We start from the raw sequence: 25,060 nt of genomic DNA, 5'->3' as shown, positions 1-25,060 counted from the left end.
TCAGAAAAGATTTGGTGAGTTAAAACATTTGATTTATGGACATAATTAAAATATAAATGATGAGCTCTGGGCTACTCAATCAGCCATCTGGATTGTTCGATATTTTGACATACTTACATTGCAGCCAGGATCTTCCTGGGAAAATTTAACATCCCTGAGTCCTAGAAGTGTCAGTGGAATCCCAAGGTTTCTGTTCCACCTGTTGAAAATACTTAAGTTCTTCTTTTGGGACAAAGGAAAGGGAACAGAATTTGTTTTTAAGTTTCCATCAACCAAGGACAGATGGTGGCACATAGACTTTCTCTTTGGTTCATAGGGTGTGTAGATAACTCAGCTGCCCAGGGTCAAATAATATGCCCATAAATACTGCCTTTGTCAATGGAGGGGGACATTTTCCTGTGTAATACAAAAAAGATTAATGTTTACCTTTTGAGCCAACTATGAAGGTAACTGGCAGATGTACCTATTAAACACATGGTAGATGTTTCTGCAAAGCTTAGAAATGAAAATCAGTTATCTGAAGGTGTATTTTCTGTGGCTTAACATATGATTTTTTATATACATTTATATATTAATTCCAGGTATAGCAAGTCCTTAGCTTGTTTTTCCTGATTTATGTGTGTAATTGACAACTGGTAAACAGCTCATTAGGAACATAAAAAAGCATTTAACTAAAACAAACTCAGTGATACTGAAGAGGCAGGGCAGATGAGATTTTTTTTCAACACTTTCTTTATTATTAATGGAAGTTGAGCATGTAAAACCCTTAGCTCACTGTACTGAAAAATATACCCTTTCTGTTTGCTTGTAAATTACATGAAAGGGGTGGGGGGGGGCAATCCAATGAAAACTGCCCTCATAAGCCAGCAAGCATTCGTTTCTCTTTAATTAATGATCCTAAGTCAGCAATGCATGAAAAATGTAGCCCTTTTGTGGATCATAGATTAACCCATAAGCAAATGTTACATTCCAGCCCAAATTTTGAGCTCTAAATTTAGCCTTGCCCAGAATGTTTCATGGGGATAAAATGACAGAGGTCTCCTAACCAGAAACTCCATAGTGCTGCCATTCTGTTTCTAAGTATGAACTATTAGGTAGCTGGTCATTTGTTATCAATGTTCAGTGTCGTAGTCTTCTCCCATTAATTTTTGTTGTATCTTTTTTAAAATGGACTTCACCAAGTGGCAGTTTGGTAAGGGGGACCGGGTGGGGGGTATAGCACCGAAAATAGTAGACCCACATATATCATCTTGTGGTTGTATTTAGCCTAAGATGTGGTCTAAAAGCTAGTGCCCTGGAGTTCTGGCTGCAGCCCAGAAGCCAGTGCTAGTTCAGGGTCATCCCATTTGTCCTTTGTGAGTATTTCTGCCTTTCTTTAATGACTACCTTCCAAATCCGGTTATCAGTATCCAGAAACAACCTTGCTATTTTGCTCTTGAACATTTCCTTTGCCAACAAGTGCAAGACTAGAACTTTGTTACTCGGAAGGGTCAGCTGGAGCTTTTGGGCTTGCCAACTTGATGTTCTCTGGCAAGTGACATAGCTTCTCAGAAAGTACTGCCAATTTAATGTGCAGTGCACATTAGTGGTTGTGTGAGGGGGCTCTTGAATGCCACATGCTTTTCAGAGACAGGAAAGAACAGTGACAGGAACAAGACTGTAAAAATGCATCCAGAAATAGCCATGCTAGAGAGGACCTCGATGTGTGCTTCTAGAGCTGTGTACAGGGTGAAATTGGTCGAGCCCAGCCATATTTCCATCCTCTCCCTTATTCCATAGGATGAATGTTAATGAGTTCACCACTGCTTATAAAAGGCCAAGGGGCTGTTGTTTAGGTGGTGTGATTGCCTGAGAAAGTAAAACTATGGTAATTGTTTCGACCTTTCAGCCAACTGCTGTCTTGCCCTCTCACACTTATTACTCTTGGGTACATTTCCAAAAATATACACTTAAAGAGCCACAGAATTAAATGAGAAAACTGATTTAGGGATTAGTAGCTTGTTAGTTCAGCATAGAAAAAAGTAATTTCATTCAGGTTTTATTTATAATGTAGTTGTATGTCTATCCATTTTAATTCTTATGTCTTACACTTCTCTCCCCATTTTCTACACCACCCATCATTCATTTCTCATACCTATACCCTTACTCACAAGCTCAGGCTTTTTTATGTGTTTTTTTTGTTGTTGTTGTTGTTGTTTTTGTTTTTTTTTAATGACATTGGGGATTGAACCCAAGAGACTTTACTGCTGAACAACATCCACAGCCATTTTAAATTTTACTTTGAGACAAGTGTTTTGTAGAATTGCTAAGGCTGGCCTCAAACTTGACATCCCTCCATCTCGGCCTCAGAGTTGTTGGGATTACAGATGTGCACCACTGGGCACAGCAGCAAGCACAGTTTTAAGTAGCTTATGGAAATTAAGAGTTACTTACATAACATCCCAAATAGTTGCCATCGTGACAATTGTGGGTTGCCATTAGGAAATGTAATTTTGAATTAGAAGTCTGCCCCAATATACATTCCATGGGGCTCTCTCCTTAGGTTATCTCCATGACCTTGGACTAGCTACTTCATTCTGTGGGTACCAGAATTCTCACCTCTAAAACTGGACTTATGCCATTACCATTGATGGTTCCTATGATAATAGGCTCTGAGTAAATGTCAGTTTCCTTTCTTCTTCTAGGTTTATGCTGAGATGTCAGCATTTTACTGGGGGCCACCGAAACCTCCCAGTTCTTTTCTTCCTAAGCCTTTTGAGTGGAATTCAGATTTCCGCCTTTCCCATTTGAAAACAAGAGCATAGAAGAGGCAAACTTATTAATATGCAGTGTCACAACATATTGTCACATAGTAATATATGATATATGATAAAATGTATCAATTCTGAGCACCACAAATATCTGTGGCTTCACCTCAGCATGAAGGCAAATGAGTTTCCTTTAGCTTGAGTGAGTTTAGAGATAAACTTCAATGTAACAAAATGTATTTCACAGGAAATGTTTGATGTGGCGCAGTTGGCTTATGAATCTCTTATCTATTCGCGGTTCACTCCTTAGAGTTATTAGTCAATTTAATTTGAGCAAATGCCAGGATTACTAACTAATTAGAAGGATGTTACTGAAGGCATACGGGTGGGGAGAGAATAAGTGCTGGTAGTGTCGGGTTTGTGGCAGCATGCAAGTCTGATTTTTTTTTTTTTTTTTTTTTTGCTGGATGATATAATTTGCTAAACATTATACTTTGTGTTGTTGTCACACAGATAAGCCTCAAGTGCATATTCAGATGACTTATCCTCTACAAGGCCTAACCCGGGAAGGGGACGCGCTTGAGTTAACATGTGAAGCCATCGGGAAGCCCCAGTAAGTTCTGAAGGCCAAGGTTGGCAGAGGGTCATGAGCAGTAAATGTCACAACACAAAGATGTGCATTCACAACTCGTTGGCCTGTCACCTGTCTCCTGCTGTAAAGGATGGAAGATTTTTTTTTAGAAACTAACGAATATTCAATGAGGGGGGAATAAATATCTTGGTTCTTAACAGTCAGGATTGGGGAAAAGAATTAAATGCCAGCTAAAATTGAAATCTCAGCTAATTCTGTTTTATTATCATCAACATGATTGTCAGGACTATTTTCTCTCTTACACACAAAATAATCCTAATAAATTTTTAGTGTGCCCACAATCTAATGATATATCTACTACTTACTATATTAATATGTACACTGCTGGAAAGATGGTTTTCAGACTCAAATTTAGTGCTGTGTTTAGGGCCAACTATAGGCAAACAAATTTGACCTGCCTTTAATATTGCATCTTCTTCCCTCAGAGAAAAGTATCATTTTTAACTCTGAAAAATATTTTTCTTAGTAAGGAAAGGTTCAGGAACTTTCCTGAAGGAGAATATACTTTAGAGAGAAGGAAGAACTGACCAAGACTCATTTTACTGAAAAGTATAAAGGAGCTACTTTACTTACTCCTGTGAATGATCTAAAGTAAATTAGAGAAACTACATAAACCACTAACATGGCAAAAAAAAAAAAAAAATGAGATGATACCACTTTAAATATTTTTTCATCTGCTTGAAGAATGGAGAATCTTTCATTTTCCTACTGAAGATTGTTTTTAATTATTTTCTTAGGGGGAGGGGGGAATCCCTGGAATCAGGAAGTAGAACAGGTCAATGTTGGAATTAAGGGCACTCAAACTTTTAGTGGTACCCAACAACAACAAAAAAGCATTGAGCTCCCTCTGCTGTCCCTATGGTATGACATTTTTCCCCCCTCACAAGGTTTTTCCTAAGCAGGGTTGTCACAGTTTTCATATAAAGAGCTTAGCACACAATACATAACAAAGCTTCCCAAAAAAATCTTTGGAAAGAATTCTCCCCATGATAGCTAACGAATGGCCTATGCCAGGATCCCAGAGAGCCAAAGGTGAAGGTGTCTGCAGTCAGTTCTTTGTTCTCACTTCACTCCTCCCTATTTTTGTGCTTACCTCTCCATAGGCTACAGTACCCTTACCTCTGTCTAACCATTTCGAGTTTTAAAGATGACCTTTGGGAGGTGGAAAATGGTCTTGGTTTTGTTTTGCACTTCCTCTGGTATTCTGAAGTTATTTGATTCTGAACACCTTCAGCTTCGATCTAACCATCTTTTTTTTTTCTTTTGAGCACTGTAAAAAGATTTAGACCTTATGTTTTGTAAATTGAATCATGCCCTAATTAGCAGCTTACCTTGCCTCCAGAACAATCCAGTGGAGGGAAAAAAATTCTCAGAGGCCTCTTGCCACTCACAATACCTATATTCAGCCACATTAACCACATTTACAGTATATGTCTTGCTAACCTATATTTTGTTTCTGTATTTTTTCCTCTGAAGAAGGTACTGTGTTCAATTGAATGTGCCACGGGGACAGTAAATTACATGTTTCCTTCAGGACATTTATGCCAGAGAGGGTATTTGTTTGTTCCTCTCAAATAGGAACGCGTATATGGTTGTGTGAGCAAGCACGCATTACTCTGCTGCTATCCCTTCTAGCATATTACCTATTTATTTTCTCAAGAAATTGCATACAATAAAAATGGTAATTTAACTTGCCATTAAATGTTGTGAATATTCTCGGCACTTACCCCCACTGATTGTTTCAGCTGTCAAGCAGCAGGACATTAGGTCTGATTGCCAGGCAGCCCCATTTGCCATTGCCTACAAGGAGGACATATGCAGTACTAATTTTTAAATAATTTACTGGGTTGTGATGACAAACCCATGTGTAATTAAAGAAAAATTGTAACTTCACATCCCATTTGAAAATTGGAATTCTACTTGACAGGGCTAACTTGAGTATCCGTTCATCATTAAGCATGGGACTCTTTGTCATGTCACTGCTCCTAGAGGTAGCCACAGGAACTGAAAGGAAGTGACTTCTGTTCTCAAGTCTCTTTTATTCTTCCTTTTACATTAAAGTTTGTGGCCAGGGGTATAGCTCAGTGGTAGAGTGCTTGTCTAGCATGCGCAAGGCCCTGGATTCCACCCCCAGCACCACATGTATACACACACACACACACACACACACACACACACAAATATGGATGTTTTCAGGCATACTCTTAGATGTGCCCTTAATTTCATAGGCAGTTGAAGGAGTCATCTTGAACAGAAGTTTCAAATTCAGTGAGTTTGAGTGAATTCATTTTTGGCTCTGGAACATCTTGTGAAATTTGCTTTTTCCTAATGGATACAAATGTGGTACTTGAAGTCACTGAAACAGACTTGTCTTTGATGAGCAAGTTTCCTTGTACCTGAGGAATGCATGTGGAGATGTGCTCTGCGGTGATTAACCTGAGAGCCCTATCTTCAGCCTGGAGGACTGCAGGTGCATGCATGGGAAAAAGTCTAGCAATAAGTGAGCCTATGAGAGCCGGGAAAGAAAGGCAATTGCTGACCAAGGAGCATATAGACAAGGTGGACCAGGGCTTCAGAGTGGCATCTTGGGGAGGGGAAGGGCAGGTTATAGGGAGAGGAAGTGATTGCATCTTTCCTGAATCAGAAGTGATTTCTCAAAAAACAGGCCAGAAGAAAGTGCTGTTCAGATGTAAAAGTCTATTCCTTAAAATTCACTTAAATATCACAAGGAGTTTCTGAGCAAGCAAGCATCTTAGTAACTATCATATTAATGCATATATCACTAGCCGTGGACTTGATTTTTTTTCCCCTAATTAATGAGATGATTAACAATGGGTGGGCTCTGTCCTGCTTCAGTTGGTGTGAAACCACACAGCAGGGTACAAACATAGGGCACACTGATTTATTTACTGATGTGTTGAAGATGAATTGGGAATAATGAGACTCCTACTTGTGTCCGTTGAAAAACTTTCAACACCTGATCATGTTTTTAAAAGAAGAAAATTTATATTTCATACAGATTTTGGAGACTTCGTGGTTGTAGTTCTGTGAACTTAAAACATCTCCAGTAGGTTCTCTTTAATTGTGTTGCCCTGCATGTGATTCGTTTAATGTGTGAATGATAAGTTTGATGCAGGTATCTTAATTGGAAATAATAACATGGCTTGTCTTTCTTCCCTTTTCTCTGCAGGCCTGTGATGGTAAATTGGGTGAGAGTCGATGATGAAATGCCTCAACACGCCGTCCTGTCTGGGCCCAACCTGTTCATCAATAACCTAAACAAAACAGATAATGGTACATACCGCTGTGAAGCTTCAAACATAGTGGGGAAAGCTCATTCGGATTATATGCTGTATGTATACGGTACGTGAGAAGATAAAACGCTCTTCTACTAGACTCATATACATGTAGCTGCTACTTAGGATTCACTCCCAACATGTTTGGTCAAGTTGAAAACCAAAAACCACTTGGTTTCCTTCAAGAACTTAAAGAAGGCTGGCCTGAGGTGGACCCCAGTGTCTCCACCTGGGTCGGTAGTGACTTTTCTTCTCTCCCTCTGATCTTGGGGATTTCCCTCTAGATCACAGTCTCTGGTCATGCTGAGTAGGAAAGCTGTGTCCTCAGGCACAAGCCATGGAGATTATGTTAGAAGTAATGACTGAAAAATTCAACCTTACCAATTAGTGGCTTTCAGCTCAGAAAGTTTATTCCCACTGGTGTTTTCATGTGATGCCTGGGCTAGCCTTTCTCCTGCTTTGATGAGCAGTACTATCCTATTTTCAGCATAAACCTATTAAATTCCAGAAGATGTTGCAAGCCAGTAAATACATGGAATGAATACAAGGTTCTTGTTAGCATATAGACCACCTATAGCTATTGCTTTGGATACAAGTGCCTTTTTAAAAAATGTCTGTTTTCTTAACCAATATCTTTCCACAGAGTTATTAAAGCATATTATCATGAATTTCATCCTCTAATCAACAAATATTTACTGATAACCAACTATGTGCCAGGCATTTCTCATTTATATCGTATTGTTCATTTTGTATATGGCAAATATTCTCTGTTTAGTTGAGTGCACTCCCTCCAATTGTGTCTCTTCTTTCCAGTTGAAGTCTTTAGTTTTACACTAAGAAAAATAGTTATGAACTGACCTGACACAGAATGAGTAACCAGAGGCATCAAAATTTCAGTGTCATAAATATTTTAATATGGGAGGTGTATTTCTTTCTTCACATTAGCAGTATAAATAATACCAAGTATATGTGAATATTTGCATAGACACACATAAATTATACATATGGAATATTTACACCCTTGTGTCTTAGAACCTTAGTACGTTTTCTCTGAAGAAAATAGGAGTGCCAGTCTTCTTAATTAAATAGAAGCATGCTTTACACCATATCTACCTAGATATTAAGACCTAATCCTCAGTTTGTACCTGAGTTTTTTTTTTTCCTCTTGCATAATGCAAGATTAAAAGATCATGTCTAGTCACCTTATTTGTAGACTTTTGCAGATGGTTTCTTTGCACACCATCCCATGTCATCAGTGGCCATATATGGTAGCATTAACTCTCCCTAGTGGTTAAGGAGACCCATGTGAAGGAAACGGCTCTTCTTTTAGATGAAAAGTGAGCACACCATGCCCCCTTTGGAGCTGGTGATATGCAGAGCCACCTCCATTCCTCATATTGTTCAGCAGGGGTGTAAGATAAAATCCTCTCTTTGCTTTTGCATGTAACCCCCTCAACCTGGAATCTGAGCCCCGTGGGAGTCTTCTATGTTGCGGCTGCCCAGGTTTACAGAGTCCAGCTCTTTTCATAAACTTCAGATTTTAAAAAGCAGTGACAACTTGCCCCCTATCTGTTATATGCTTCTGTGTTTCAGAAGACTAAGTTATCTGGAAAAAAATGGTTTTAATTTATTGTACCTACTGTTCCTATATCTCAAGAAAAGAAACATTTTGAGAGTATGAAAAATTACATATTTGAATAATTTTGGATAGTACCTTATAATTAACATGTGTTAGGTGCTCACTTTGTTCTGTGCCCTCCAGTGACAATTTTACATACATGATCTCATCAATTCTCCCCAATAACACCAGGAGGAAAGCATTATTGTTACGCCATTTTACAGATGATAAAATGAAGCTTAGAAAGATAATATAATTTTGCCAGAGTCCACAAGGTTACCAGACATATTTTAGAGATACAATATTATGATTTCAGTGTCTTTCTTCTTTCCAAGAGAACAGTTTTCTCCAATATAAGGCTGTCCTTTTGGAATTAACCCTCTGGACCACAGTGCATTATTTGAACACCAAGAAATATAGGAATCCACCTGTTTAGATAAACACATCTGCATACCTGTATCTCCCTAACATAAGATGGTCCACGTGTCCTGGTTTAGGGATTTTGATAGTTCTGCAGTAGACAGTCTAAAATACCAACCTAAGCGATTGATAGTCCATTAATAGTTCATCTTAGCAATTTGGGAAGATAGTGGGTAGATTTTCTTCCTACTCACTAATTTATTATACTACTCCAGCAATTGAAGTGTTTATAAACTAAAAGTTAATATGCCTCTAAAATGTTTAATCTTCTGAAAGTAACTTCTGTACCTGAAGAACTGAATTGGTTAGTGTCTGAGACCCAACTTATTTTGTTCTTTTGGTCATTTCTTACATAATGACCTCTCATTGCTCTTATTTCTAGAAATGATCTAAGCATGGAGGTTTTACCTGTTCATGGAATCTAATTCATTCAAGTTACTTGAGCCAGATGTGGAGGACGGCAGTTGCCCTAGTAGTGATGAAGATAATCAAAAGCATCCGACTTCACAAAATGAGAGGGATTGGTGACCTTTCTCTGAAGTCTGTGCCTTGTTATTCTTGTCCACCTCTTGGTTCATAATCATATTTTTAAATCACATTCAAATCTATTTTTATTGTATTATACACATCACACACTTTGTGCCAATATTTTTACAACAAGGTATTGTAGTATGGCATTGTAGTATGTCAGGGACATCTTCCAGGTACACACATTCCTTTTCAGTGATAATATTGTAATTGAAACAACACACAAAAACCATAGTAGCTATCCTCATGATGGACAGGAGACACCTCTAAGGACATAGTTTAGTTGTCTAGCAGAAAGAGCAGGATGGCTACAGTGCTGGTCTCAGGGGTCAGTGTGCTCTCTCTATCCATCTCTCTCTGCACTGACCCTTGCATCAGGTATGGGAGCATCAAACAGAGTAGCCATGTTGCAAAATGCTTCCCTCCGTGTAGCCACCATGAAAAGTGAATGAGCAAGATTGAACATCCTGCCTAAATTACAGTATTTCACATCCTGTTCTTTTTTGAAAAGTAGTTTAAGATCACTAATTTAATTCATCCCTACTTCTTGAAGGAGAATGAGGTTTTTTTAATGAAATCCTTTTGGACTCGTGAGGTTGCATTAAACAATAGTTTAATATGCTTGTATCCCCGACTTCAAGGAGCAAAGTCTTCCATAAAAACAGAACCATTTGCTGTTGATTCTTCTTATCAAATTCCTACAAGTATATTTGTGTGACAGAAGCAGTTTGTGAGGAAAATTAAAACCTTGGATTATTGATCAATGATAGAAATCATTTTATGTAGACCTTGCAACTAAGCACCAAAATAGTGGTTTCATAAACTTTCAGGAAGTTGTGCCAAACCCAGGAAAGGTGCAATATATAATTAAAGTTTTGATGTATTAATTAGACAATCCGAGAGCTCACTTGAAGATAAAAGGACACCAGATGTGTCAGGGAGAAAGAGTTGACGTGCTTTAGATAAAATTTAAAATCAAAAGCCTTCACATCGTCTTATGCTCTATTATAGCAGAATGATTGCTTAGTTCAAAGTCTTGCTGACAATTTAACACATTCAGTTTGATCATTTAGGCTTAGAATTTTTTTCTCTTTCATATTTGCCCTTCCCTTATCCCCAAATAATTTTTGAGATGATAGAAAGATATACACTATATCAAATATCAGACAGGATTCCCTATCGGGTTCCTGGCTTTGAGGGTCAAACCTCATTTATATTTAGCTCTCTTGTTTATGAGATAGAGAATGTTCTTTCAGTTTTATCATTGTCGTCCACTTAGGTCAAGCTTTTAACATGAGCAAAGGCAACTTATTAATATTTATAAGTTGTAAAATTTATTGACTTTTAAAAAATAAAATCTCAGTAAAATCTCACATGCCTAGAACTTGATATTTAGTGGTGACATTCTCTCTTCTTTGTATTTATTACAAGTATAGAAGTAGTTTTACTTCCTGCTGGGATGTATTGATGGAGAATAATGAAGTTAGCTGTCGTAGAGAGCAAGTGTGCAGAGCATACTCATCCTTGTCCTATAGGAGCCCTTTAAATAGAACACCACCTTCTCCTCCTCTTCCCTCCCATCTGTGGAAGCATGAGCGAAATGACAGCCATTGTCCCCTCTCAGTGCTGAGTCGATTCAGCCTCACCTTAAGATCTGGTGTGGGATCACGTGTTTAGATTTTTCCTCACTTCTCCATTTCACGTCTCCTCATCCCTAATTAACTTCATTAATAAGAAATCTCTTTTCTTCTCTTCTCAGCTCTTCCAGCTAAGCTTTGGGATATAATTATAAGACCTAAACCTTTGGGGGAAAGAACTTTGGGTTTTAAAGGGGGAAGTCATCAAACAAACATCTCAATGTCTTCATGCCTTTGTTTTGTCATTACTGTCATTGTTGTGTTCAGCATTGTGGGTTTGATTTTCCTTTTTTTTTTTATCCAGATCCCCCCACAACTATCCCTCCTCCCACAACAACCACCACCACCACCACCACCACCACCACCACCACCACCACCATCCTTACCATCATCACAGGTATGGTACCTTCATTACCATTGAAAATGTCCTGAATGTATATTGTCTTTCTGGTATGCATAAAAAGAAACCTAAAAGTTCCCTGTAAGTCCTTGGAATTTAACTGTTCCTTTATCTTGGAACTCCGGAAGACATTACATACATACTATATTCTTAAATTGAATCATAAGGGCCTTGGAAAACCTTTAACATCCAAGCATTTTATAGTAAATCAGATATTTTACAACTTATGCATAAGGGAATTCTTTTCTAAGCATCACTACTCAAAGCAAAACTCTAGGAAAATGGCAGCCCTGGCTTCTAAAGAACATGCTGATAGCTTCACTTAGCCATGATTGATGAAATGGTAAGTATTGTGGCTGTGGATTGTGTTCTTGTCTTAATTTCATCTTAATCCACACGAAGAAAATACACACACCTCACTCTAGCAGGCCTCTTTGGACCAAGCTACTAAATACTCAGTTACCCTCCTGTTCTACACAGCACCTGCTGGCAGTGCTGCTGCCTACTCAGGTTGCCTGGGTAGTCAGAGATCAGAGGGAGTCCCTGTCTTTTCCATGCCTAGAGCTCACATGCCCCTCCCTGCCCTCAGTTACATGTGGAGGGACCGAAAGGCAGCCGCAGTGTTCTCACTGTGTGGCTTTATCTCTGTGGACTCCCTGAACTCTCACTCAAAATGAGTTTCACTGCCTCTCATTTCTAACTGTCACAGAGGGAGGTGATGTGACCTCCCTCCCCTTCCTGCTCTCCAGGGGCTCTCATATTGCTTGGTCCTGCTTTTCTGGAACCAATGGAGTGTCTTCTGCCTACCAAGGTAGGTAAGCTGATGGCTGCAACTCGACACACAGATTTCCTTAGATACAACCTTCCCCAACCACTGTATACAGGTACCCACCACAGAAACGTGTCAAAGTAATTATTCCATGAGAGGGAAAACAAAATCTCTTGATGAAGGAACTTCTCCACTTCAATCCATTATCTGCAGAGACTGCAGGTCTCTGAGTCATGTGCCCTGGTGTCCCTTCCTGTCACTGGACTTCTTTATACACACTGAATGTCTCACTCATCACTCTTCATGTTCGGCAACTCTTAGCACCCAAGATATGGCAGCTATCCTAAAGGATTGCCTCAAGGGTTACAGTGACTTTCTGGAGACATTTTCCATTTTCACAGGAGCTGGTGAGATAGTTGACAAAATGCAAAGTGCTCAGTGAAAGAGGCAGCCTCATCGGTTGGTGACATATAACAATAGATGCCCTAATCTCAGTTTCTTCACCTATTACAGTGGAACAAAGAGAACCCTTAAATAAGCCACTACTGAAGATTTTTCTAAATATTGGTTATAAAACCATTAGTGCCTGCATTTAATTTAAAATCTTCTGAAAATCCATCAATTGGTTTTTGTGTCACTCTCAATGGGGCTCCATCTAGAGAATTCGCTTCCTAATTCTTGTCCACGTGTGTTCCTGCTTTAGCTGTTAGGTCCTTCTGCTTCTTAAGTGAACTTGGTTTGTTAGTGTGGCGAAATGATTTCCCACATTTTCTATGTCATTCATAAGCATATCAAAGATACTTCTTCCTAACGAGGACTTCCAGAACGACCATGCTGTCAACTTTTCATATTACGAACTGGATCTTTTTTGTTTGTTTTCTCCATGGTACTGGGAATGGAACCCAGGGCCTCACATATGCTAGGCAAGCATCCTATCACTGAACTGCAGCCCCAGTAGTTTATCTCCTGGTAGGATTTCTTTTCTCTAATTAGTAAGCTTAATTGGTCTTGTGTTCTCCTTACTTTGAAGTTTCCAGTGAAAGACCCTTTGGTTGTCAACATAAATGACATCACCTAATTCTCCATTGTCCTGCTTATGTCAAGCCTGAAAAAACAGCCTGTCAGTGATCTGTATTGTCTTTGCAAAAGCTGCCCAGGTATGAGCCAGCTCTTGCTACTTCTCATGGCAAAAGTTTCCACAGAGTGTCCAGGTTTACATCTTGAGGCAGTTAAGGCTTTAATCACACTGTGTATCAGACACTTTCCATTTCTGGCTGGCCTTTTCATTAGCTTAGGCTTTTTTTTAAATGACTGATTACATTCCCTGAACCCCTCCCTCTGCCACAGTCAATCTCAGCAAGTCGGCAGCATCACTTCAGTTCACAGCTCTTCATCCTTCACTCTAGACCAAAGCGAATCTGGAGTCCTCAGGCATCTACAACTCACTTTTACCACCATTGTGGCTGCAGAGACTCCATTTAAGAGGAAATTTGGAAAATAAACAGTGCTATATTTCTGTTTGCATCAAAAGAATCTTTAATAGGAACTGTCCTAGCTTCTGTCCCTCTACGGCTGGCCTCCCAGCTCAAGGTAATGTAAGATGATCTCATAGATGCATTTTAGCTTCTCCATGGCAGTGTTTGGATTCTCTCTGCACACCAAATGCATCTGTGGTAATGAATGCTCACATTCTCACTGGCACGCCCAAGAATAGTTAAGCTAAAATTGCTACTAAAACAACATCGTGGAACCCGTTGCTTTAACGAATATGATCTTACAGGCTTACTATGTCTTAACAAGCACTTTTATATATATTTGTCTTACCCAGAAAGTATACTTGTAGAATTTAACATTTACTCCTTTCTCCAAACAGATTAAAGGTTATGGAGCTGAATGATTCTGTGTCCCAATTTAAAGGTCCAGGCTATCCCCTAGATTTAGATTGGTTCCTAAAAAATCTTCCAGACTGAATCCCAACAAATGGATAGCTAAATTAATTTCCACTCCTCTTCTTTCTTGTACTGTTTGGTTACAATCACTATTAGCCTTAAAAGCTTCAACAGCCAAATCCAGTGACAGTAACATAAAACCAGAGCTTAAAAAAAAAAAGCGGGGAGGGAGCCCATAGTCATCTATTCCTTTTCTCCCAGTCAAATGCAATAACTAAAACCCATTCCCCAGGTCAGAGTTTCATTACCAGAAAAATGTACAAATTCAAAAGAAAAAATATTTTTAAACTTGAAAAAGGTCATAGTTGATTTCTGATTTCTCTGAAAGGAAGTGTTCCAGTATTATCTTTTATCTCCCATAACCAGGATAATCGAATTGTTCCCCTTGTTAGGGAGGCTGGTCTTTGCTCTGTTCCAAGTCACCTGACTCGCTCAAAACATGTTTAAGCTTCATCCTGGAGTCCCTTGAAAGAGAGGAATTATAAGGATAACAAACGAATAGCTACTCCACTTTGGAGGGATGACTCTACTTTGCCCCCCTCAAAACCATAGACCTCATGGGTATGAGGAGTGGGAGCCAGGGGTCCTGCTTCCTGTCCACACTACATCTTTCGTATACAGTATGTTCTGACCATGTATTTGTTTTCAACTATTGCTTTTGGAAGCTCCCATTCTTTTCTTTTTTTTTTTTTTTTTTAAGCATGTCAGTTTGTCTATGTGGTCTCTTTCATCTCATTCCATGAAGATATATGCTGAGAGAGCAAACTGCATAATTTAAATTGTTTTATTTACTTTTAACTTTCTTCATAGTTGTTGACTTTGTGTACTGGATGTTCATAAAATTATCCATTTCTGGGCTTGGTGATAGCTTTAGTGCCAAGCTTCCCAGTTGGGTCAAGCTTCTTCCTGTCCTCATCTTATGTTTCCCTCCTTAGTTACTTTGGATATTGTATTATTCCTGCCTGATTGTGTCCTGAGTTAGATGCTTGATGAGTACCATGGAAGACTCAGCACTAAGTCATAAACACCCTTAGCAGTTAAATATAAAATTCAGGCCGGGAGAATTTCAACCTGTAGGTCACACTCTACATGTGACTGCCATAAATTAAAAAATTAAAACCACCTTAGAATAAGAAATGAATAGCTATAGGGCCAAATTCTAAAACACATTAAAAAAATCCTTTCATAAGAATGAAGTAGGTCATTTCTAAATGAGTTTTTTAAAGTACATATTCAATTAAATATTTTGTGTTTCTTAGAAAAGAAAACAGCATGTTTTTTTTCTATTGGTGTCAAAGCACTCAAAATCCAATATACCTTGGAGGAAATGATTCCTATCCCCAGCTCCATGTTATTATTTTGGCTTTCACAGCCTGCTATCATAAACATTTTTCATGTTTAAGTGGATTAGATCATATAACTAAAGAAGGTGGGTACTGCCGTTCTCCTTCAGTGGTATTTGTGGAATATGCCAAAATGGGTAAACTCCATACCAGAGCACATGTTCACAGTGTCTTAGGTACAAAGGACAAAAATACACCTGTGCTTGACAAGTTGTGGCTCTACCATCCAAATTAGAATAGAGAGCTTTGCTTCACCTAGAGCTTTCTGTTCCCCAGAGTGCTAGCTTAATGATTCCTATTACTGAGCTACTGTTATTTGCATGATACAAGGAGTATAAGCTAGTCTACTTTTTATGCATGCATTCAACAAATATGCACAGACAAAAGATTCCTTGAACCCCTTGCTCTGTGGTTGAGAGAAAATGTTATACATATTTGGAACTCAACAGAACTCTGTATAGTCGAGATGATTCAGTGGCACAGGTAGCAGGCACATAGAAGATTGGGGAAAGTATCACAGGAGAAGTGGACTTTGTGCCATCAAAGAGTGGGCAGAACATGGGTAAGAGAAGGTAGCATTTTGGAAATTAAACATGAAGGTCCAACGTCACTTCAAGCATCTATCTTCAGTGTGTGTGTATTTTGCATTTATTGATGTACCAGGCATAGATTAAGCCTTCGTTGCTAGGAAATATTCATCTTTCATCCTAGAATGTTTACAAATTGCCTTTTTTCTGGAGCTGAGATCTACTCATCATGTATTGAATACTTACCGAGTGTTACTGGTATGCCAGGCAACCAAGGGGTGAGAATGCTGTAGGGCACTACCTTTTACCTGGTGAATCTCCTTTTCAGATTCTTACACCAAAAGTGCATGTCCATTTTTTTTCATGCTGTCCTATCCATATTTTTATTTAGCTGATGATTGTAAACCTCTTACTAATAGTATCATAGCCACCCAGCTTTTGACCCATATAGGTTTAGGAAGAAATTAGAATATGACAAATATTGAAAGTCATCAGAGTCCTCATTTTTAAAAGGGAATTAGAGATGGGAATTGAGGTGAAATTTTTTTTTCCTAATGCATCTATTATAATTTCCAAAATTGTATGCTCTTTATTTAAAAAATAATCCTGGATATAAAGAAGTGGCATGTTTCCATGCTAAAGGTCTATCAAATAAGTAATAATTTCATGAGTATGGTATCTCCCAGTGCCCTAATAGAATTCAGGATTAGAAGATGACACTTGCAGCTATCTTGGTAGTAGGAAATAAAGGACTTGGCAGAAAAGACCCAGCCCTCCTGTATCTGGCACAAGATGGATGTTAGCTAGACTTGCAGAACTTCCTCCTTCTCACCCTCTTGCCCTCATGCAACACCCTCTTTTTTTCCTCCTCTGGCCTCTGTCTCCCCCCCCTCAACCCCCCCTTTCTCCCTGCATTCACACACACCATGCTATAGGAATTGTTTTCCTTGTTAAATGAAACCACTATACAGATTCCTATTATTTTGCAGAACATCTGGTTTGCAAATGAAAAGATCTCTGGGGCACAGCAGCACAGAGTGAACAATTCTGAAGAAGCTTTTAACAAAACTTGGAAATTGCTGAACAAAAAAACAAAAACACAAAAAAAATCAACTCCCCTTCCTGCTGTTCAGTGTCACACAATCTTTTCACTCAAAAGGGTAGATGACATTAAAAAGTAAAAGAGCTTCACTGTGGCTCTCTTGTTTGGGCCTTTAGCTTTGTTTTGTACCTATCTATTTCTCTCATCCCTAAGAAATGGGAGTTAACTAAAAGCAAAATACAGATAGCAAGGAAATTAAATGGGAAACCAGTAGAAAACAAATTTCAAAGTTTAATTTTCTAGCATTTATTTTTGCTTTCAATAGATTTCAAATAAGTTGAAAAGAGAAGAGAGAGAAAGAGAAACACCTGTATTAATAGACGTTGGCCAGCACAACACTACTATGAAATAAAATTGTCAGGGGAATTCCTTGCGTGCCCTGGTGTCTCGATTTAAAGCACCTCCATAACGCAAACTGAAGGGGAATTCAATTAAGAAAACCCATTGGCTTCTTATTGACTTTAGTTAAGAAAATAAACTGGGGGAGAGTGTATTAAAATATGTCAGTCTGATTAGTATGCTTTCATTTAAGCTTATGACAATCAAAATGGGAGAATTTAAATTCTTTACAATTAAGCTCTGCTTCTGAGTAGATTGGGTTCTCTGAGTTATTCCACTGTGCATTTTTAAATGTACACCCTGCTTTCACACACCCCAAAACACAGCCTGACAGTGAATGTGTGCATTGTAAAGTGGGAGCAACACAGATCAATCTGGGAAGAAAAAGTATTTAAGGTTGTGAATTTAATTTTGTTCTAGGATTTTCATTTTCATTTATGGCACCCGTTGTGTTTGAGACCACAGACTAATTTATGGATTAGTTTTAAACCCCCAGTCTATCACACTCAATGAACAATTCTAAGTTGGAGAGAATCCATATGAAAGGATTAGAATGTGCCACAGTGGAGCTTACACATGACTGTTTCAACTAAATATTGCCCAGCTGCCGCTCATGCAGTAATTTTTTTTTAATTTCTTTGCTACTTGGTTAAATGGCTAGTGTCTCTAATCTCACACATTGTCAGAGCTTTTTCAATTTATAAATATCTTACTATGACACGAGATACATGTGATCTTTCATTTATTCAAGACAGGGTCGCATCAACTGTAGGACTAGGAGACTAAGAAGAGAAGTCAATATTTAGTGAAATGTGTGTCTTTCAAATAATAGTGCAGGGCCCTTCCTCGGACACCTTGTTTGATTATACTCATAAAACAGCCAGGGAGTGACTATTAAGACCGTACACACTTACTGGGTTTGCAAGAACAGGGGATTGGTTTTTTTTGTTGACCATATAAAATAAATGTACAATAAATCTGCCCTCATTGTAATTAAAATTAAAATAGAGACTATAGCTCACCTAGGCCCTTTTAATTTCATAACCCAATACCGCTATAAGTCCAATTTAACTTTTTGCGACCATTTTTTTATAGGCCTGGCTCAAAGTTTATTTTTTTAAGGCAGCAACAAAATGAGGTTTAAAAAAGCCTTTGTTAAGGCAATTAGACACTCTCATTTTTCAAGCCGATTATAGCATTTATAACTTATATTGGAAGTATTCTGTTTGCATTTTGCACCTACACTTGGACAAAATGATGAACCCACAAGTTGATTCAGAGGGGTGATCTTGCACATTTCTTCACCTTGTGATTAAGATACCCTAATAAATCCTGCTTTTCAAAGCTGTACTCACAGGGTGTCTGTGATTTCTGCATGAAGTAATAATGCAATTAGGAAGGAGAGTTAAATTCTGCTATATAGTGTTCTCCTGCGGGGAACACAAAGTCACTTGTAAAGAATTCTTCCTTATGCTGGGCATGGTAGCACATGCCTGTAATCCCAGCAGCTGGGGAGGCCCGAGACAGGAGGATCGTGAGTTCAAAGCCAGCCTCAACCATTTAGTGAGATCCTGTTTCAAAATAAAAAATAAAAAGGGCTGAGGATGTGGCTCGGTGGTTAAGTGCTCCTGGGTTCAATTCCCGTACCAAAAAAAAAATTCTTTCCTTGAAATAGTCTCTGTTGAGGTAATATACAGATGTTTTCAGAGAACCAGAGTAACTGGCTCCCCACATGCACCCTCATTCTTGATCTAAACCTTGTAGCCAACTATGTTTCCTCTGCGGTCTCCTCCATTGCTATTCATGGGTTTACCATTTCTAGCTGCAGGAACTGTGTTGTTTGACTTGAACATGTGTTTGCTTAACTGTTTTAGAATGTGTTTTTTCCTTCTCAATTCCTTTTGTCCTCTCTGTTGGGTGCAATTGATGGATTTCCCATCCCCAGAGTGGCAAAGCAAGGTGCACTATGAACTTGCCTTCATTTATTTTCTAGTACCCACATCAGAGTTTACGCCTAGCTTCAGTTGGTTTAATTTCATCAGGAAGCTGACATAATGTTGTGATGCAGGAACACAGTAAATTGGGGTCATTGGTTAATGCTCAGATATTATGTTTAAAGATTCTAACCCTGAGGTTTTAATTCCACCCTGTTTCTTTTATTTTATACTAATTGTGTACCTGATTTTAAAAATAAATAATAATAATAAAGCATATTAGAAGTGCTACCACAAAAATAATGGACCAAAGTGTTCATTGTTTTATTTTCTCTATTTTGGAGAGGAGCCAATGCCTACCCATAAAATGTATTAACATGCATCTAAGTGTTTCTGTACAAATGTGCATTTGATTTTGCCCCTCAAGTTTAAAGTGTCTCAAACTAATGCTGGACTTGGATATTTCAACTAAGGAGATGTATCATCTTTGTTGTGAGAATCTGGTGTAGAATGTTGTTTCAACTGTACAATTTCCTGTATTGTTTTTTACTGCTATTTTATGCACACAGACTTGTCTTATAAGTAAGTATTGTGTTCTTATGCGGTATATTTTATGTTTTTCTTTCCCTCCTCAGTTCTTGAGAGATTCAGCTATCAGTTATATTAAGCTGCATTGGGCTCTCAGACTTCTGGTTAATTCTGGCTCCTTAGAAGGGCTCTAATTTTTGATGGTATAGGGTCCTGAGGAAAGCATGCCAACTGAAGGGGAACGCCGGTGTGAATTCATGTGTTCTATTAATAAATCCGAAGCTCTAGGCTCATCTGACGCCCCTCTAAAAAAGTTACGTTCAACTCCAGTGCATTTAAACATTGCCTGTGTTGAATCCAAAAGTCTTTTGGAGTCTCCAGAACTTATGAAAACAGTTACCAGCTAAATAGCTGCATTAGAAAAAAAGACAGGGAATTTCTCTTAGCATTCACCCACAACCCCACTTCAGTCACCAGCTTTTGACTAGAGATGACTAGCTCGTGTCCCAGTGTCACCATTCCTTCCTGGCAGGAAGAATAGTAGAAGAAGCATGCGCGAGAGTTATAGAATTGAAAAAGAAAGCTCGGCCAGATGCGGGTTCACATTGAAATGAAATTGGCTAAAAGAGTGGTGTTAAAATGACTGGAAAAAGAATGTCGTCATGTGTTTTGTTAGATATTTATCCCACTTCCCCTCTTGCCAAAAATAAAGAGAAGATTCCTTGATCCTTTTGGAGGAATCTCCTGTGAAGAAGAGCCCCTTCGGTATGCCAGGTTTAAAAGCTTGGTAGAAGGAAGAGAAAACTTGAACAGCATTAGAAATAGAAGAGGAAGAAGAGACAAGCCATATTTTCTTTCTCAACAAGTGCACCTAGCAGTGAAAAAACTGATTGCTCTGTCTCCTAATCCAGCAATGAGGGTTCAACTCCCGGCAGCTCACAACTGTGAACTTAGTTCTCAATTGTGAGCAAAAAAAATGGCTGAATACTTAAAGTTTTGGAATGTCATATAATTAGAAGTGGCATTTGGCAGATTGTGTAGACTTGTGTCTTTTTATGAAAGGCTCTGCTCTTGACTTGTAACATATTAAGAGCTGCAGAATGCAGAGTGAATTAGTTGTATGTGTCTGTGTGCGTGTGTGTGGAAACTAATCTGCGAAAACCTTGAACATGTTCATTCCTATGGCCTCGCAGTTAATTGAACTTTCCAGCTAAGCTCTGCTGAAATAATACAGTGAATGGAAAACTCGATCCTGTATATTGCATATCCATCTACAGACATCTGAGCGTAAACAGTGAAAGGATCCTAAAAGTGCAACTGATTCAGCGATACCTGATTGGCAGTCAAGAAGCCCAAGTGCCCGGGTGGGTTGGGTTAAAACAAAGGCAATGTTTGAATGTATGAATCCATTGTTTAACCAGCTTCCGACTGAGCTTTTTCTGTCGCAGTCTTGAGCCTTGATGCGTTAAGAGCCATTTACCAGCCACTGAGTTTGCACTGGTGTTTCTCGTCACTTTGCATGTTCCCATGACTATGGACGAGCAAATATATGTGTCCTGGCAAGACCCCCAGAACCAAAGAATTTACTGTTTTCCTCACTGGCTCGCAGCTTTGAGCTCCAGGCATGTCTTAAAACAGTGCAACTCACTTCAAATGCTTTTTGCTTTTCATTTATTATTGCTTGTCACGCGATGTTCTTTGAAAGCTTGCTCATATATTATCTGTTCCATTTTTTTCCATTTTCCCTTTTTTTGCATGCTGTTCCTCCTGTTTCCTCCCTTCCTCCAATCCTCTGTTCCCGTCTGTAGACACAACGGCGACGACAGAACCAGCAGTTCACGGTTGGTATCACATTCCTGTTTATCTACTTTCTCAGCGCTGCTGAGAGGCAAGGCAAGCTGGGAAAAAGAGAAATGTAGTCTTCAAGGGAACTCATGTTCCAAGTAGACTGATATCATAAATATACTATAACTTCTTAAGGCTTGAAAGGATGTCGAGTCTTGTCATTTTTGTTGTGAGTTCAGTAGCCAATGGTTGCAATCTGAGATGAGGCCTCCTCCTCACTGGCTGGTGGCATGGTGGGAGTTTCAGTTTTACGTAGTCCCCTTGCTTATAAAACTCCACCAAATCTTGAAATGCATGGGACTTTAAACACACTAATATTTGCCTTAGCAACATAACATCTGAATCATAGGCTCAGTTGCTTTCTGCATTTGTAGGCCATAGTCCCAGGTAAATTTCAAAGGGGGTCATATGTATGGTTTAGTAGTTGAGATTGAAGGTCAGGGAGGAATATCTCTGTTTAAATTCACAAGGTGGTAATGAGGACGGCCATTGATCCTCTTTAGAAAAATTATGAATTTAATTATATTCCTACATGTATTTACCCCAGACCCTTACCCCATTTCATGCACTCTAAATCTCTGTGTGTTCATTTAAGTTTATGTTTACATTTGGCAGAAAACATCCCCAAGCCAAGAGTGATACTATACTATACATCAATTTGAACATCATTAGCTGGCACTTAAAAATAAAAAGTCATTGCTGTGTGAGTGCTTTGCAGGCAAAATAACGTTTTTAACCAAAAAGGGATTAAAACATGAGTGAGTGAAGTTTAGACAGGGACATCAGGAAGTAAGATGTCTCCCCATCTCACCAGTGGCTCACTGGGTTGGGATAATTTTATTAACTTTCCTGTGTCTTTCTCATCAGAAAATGAGAATCATTTCATCTGTATATTACTTGATTGCTTACCTCAAATTTAACCCTGGCTAGATTGTACTTAGAGAATATGTTAGGTTTAAAATGAGTTGAATTTTAATAATTGAATCCAAGGGAATCGTTGGGTAAAGGGCCTCCTTCAGTCACTTTGCATACTGTACAGATTGGAAATTTATTATTTCAATAATAAGAGATGATCAGCCAACCTTGTCGTATTAATTCAGCTTCTAGAGTAACCTCTCCTACCCCGACCAATTTCCTTAAAAAGACCTACATTTGATAACTTACCAGTTGGAAATCTCAAAACAAAATTTGAGATTTTGTCCTTAGATATCAGCCCATGGTCAGGGTTGGCAGCTCACCCTCATGTTTGGACTTCCTAGTGAGGAATTCTGAGAGAGCTGAGCAAGCTCAGGAATGGATTGACAGATCCCATCCACTTCCACTTCACTCTGCCCTTTCCTGTCATTGACACAAAGGAAAAAGTTAATAAAATAAGTTAAAGTGGCCAGGTACATTGACAATCATGAGAAATCAATTAGGTATAAAACTTGTGCTTGCTAAGGTGGTGCCCCATCGTGCTTGCTACATCTCAGGCTTTGCACTCCATTAAGCTCAGTTATTTGTATGTTTCATCATTAATTGAGCACCTCCTGACTTTTATCGATTATTCTCAGAGCTTTAAGGTTATTTTAATGTAGTTCAAGAGATTTTGTTCTTTTTAAGATAATTTAAGTTCTGAGCTTCCTATAATTAACTATAGGGTCAAATGTAACCATAAGATTCCTGAATTCTATGATCTTTGAAGGAGTAGACATCATTTATTTCCTAAAGCTCCATAGTTCTATTTTTAGATTCCTTCAGTAAAATTCATGTGTTTTGGGGGGTTCATCCCTAAAGACCTGGACAAGATATTTAAAGTATGAAATTTGTCCCTTGCCCTGAAAAATGAAAAGTAAACTCGGGGCCTGCTCCAGATTTTAGGGTTCAGTTTTTAATTAGGCCCTCCTCTTTAAAGAAAAAGGGAAAGTGATCTCTTTTTGTTGTATGATAAAGAGATGGTTGAAATAGGACTTTATAGAATTCCTGTGGCCAGAAGTAGACATATGTGTGTATTATGAGAAGCAACCACTGTCTTATTAGCTTGGGGACAATATTCAAGCCCATGATACCTCAATAGAATGTTATTGACCAACATTGCATGTGAGATTTAGGGGGATAGAAAGAACAGCCTTATTGAGACACACACACACACACACACTCTCTCTCTCTCTCTCTCTCTCTTTAAATTGGACGCTTTAACAGCAAAGGAATAGAGAAGTGATAGATAATCCAAGCTGATCCCTGTATAATGCATTTATAAATACATTCTTCAGCTTGGCCAGTATCCTCATAGAATCTTCACAGAGAGCTCCAACATCTATTTTGAACAGCGCACTTTCTAGCCCATGGCAAAAGCTCTAATAAAAAGCAAAGTAATATCTAAAATTTTACCTGTTGGGAGGGGGAATCTTCCAGGTCAGTTGTCAGGATAAAAAGATAATAGAACATGGTGAAAACTGGAAAGCAGGGGATCAGATTTCCAATGATTTTATTCTAGTACACTGTGGCTAAAACCCAACTTCTTCAGTACAGCAACCATTTGACTTATGTTCATCTGATGATAACCTTGAGATGTTCTTAATGGTGATCTGGGCCTAGAAAAATGTTAAGTGGTTTGATAACTTGGCAACTTAAATGACAAGACATATTAGGTCAGCCATCTGTGACCATCTTACTGGTCTTAAAAGTTGTCATACTAGATTTCTTTCCATATTTCTCTTTTATCTCATAAAAAGAAAAAGAAATTTTTTAAAACTTTCCCTTTGAAGACTCATTAAAATATTTTATTCAAGCTTGTGTTGCTAGAGTATGTATGAAGTTTATACTAGTTGTTGATGTATGTTGACCATTTGTTCTTACCAATATCTGATTGGAATAAGCATGTATTGGAAGGTTAGAAGTGCATGGGCATGATTCAAAATCAAAATGGATTTTCTCCAAAAAGAAAACCAAACAATAATCAGCCACAATATATTTTTAAGGATCTGATAGTCACGATAAATATGAGTGTAAGAATGAGATTTTAGACTAGGCTGACACAAGGGATCTTCTCTGAATAAGGATCTTGAGCATTTGTGTTTTGGAGCTCATCCTTACAGGCCTGGACAGGAAGAATCCTGTGTTATGTGTGCATGTTGAGCAATGCAAAAAAAAAAACAAAAAACACTCTGCCAAATCCTGATACCACACTGTCTGAAATTGACGGCAGAAATGCATGAATGATTCAACGCACGGGTGGTGTAGTCGTTATTATGATTATTGATGTGTGGGTGTGTGTGACGGCTTTTGTTTGTTTGTTCAAATGTGGGCGCTTCTCTGTGTCTTGTGCCTTGTTCTTTTTCTGCTCTGTGTGTCCCCTCTCCCTTGCCCCCCCCCATGTGAGGGGTCGGGTGACAGCATGCCCGTGGTCTGGAATAGTGCTTGTGCTTTTGCTGCACTGCAGTCAGC

At 38.6% G+C, this 25,060-nt stretch overlaps 1 protein-coding gene across 3 annotated transcripts in view; it reads left to right on the top strand.

Annotated features, from left to right (window-relative positions):
* Positions 1-25,060, top strand: part of Cadm1 (cell adhesion molecule 1) — a 314,860-nt gene that overhangs the window by 269,426 nt on the left and 20,374 nt on the right. The window contains exons 6-9 of one of the 3 annotated variants that reach the window (XM_071616721.1): positions 3,261-3,360; positions 6,590-6,762; positions 11,203-11,295; positions 21,598-21,630. In XM_071616721.1, the coding sequence (XP_071472822.1) occupies positions 3,261-3,360; positions 6,590-6,762; positions 11,203-11,295; positions 21,598-21,630 (399 nt within the window). The remainder of the gene's footprint in view (positions 1-3,260; positions 3,361-6,589; positions 6,763-11,202; positions 11,296-21,597; positions 21,631-25,060) is intronic. The other 2 variants (XM_027930739.2, XM_071616722.1) reach the window with 2 other exon arrangements.

The sequence above is a fragment of the Marmota flaviventris genome, chromosome 9 (assembly GCF_047511675.1).
Source record: "Marmota flaviventris isolate mMarFla1 chromosome 9, mMarFla1.hap1, whole genome shotgun sequence".
Classification (NCBI taxonomy): Eukaryota; Metazoa; Chordata; class Mammalia; order Rodentia; family Sciuridae; genus Marmota; species Marmota flaviventris.
The sequence above is the reverse complement of the archived record's forward strand: the minus strand, read 5'-3'. Positions and strand labels throughout refer to the sequence as shown.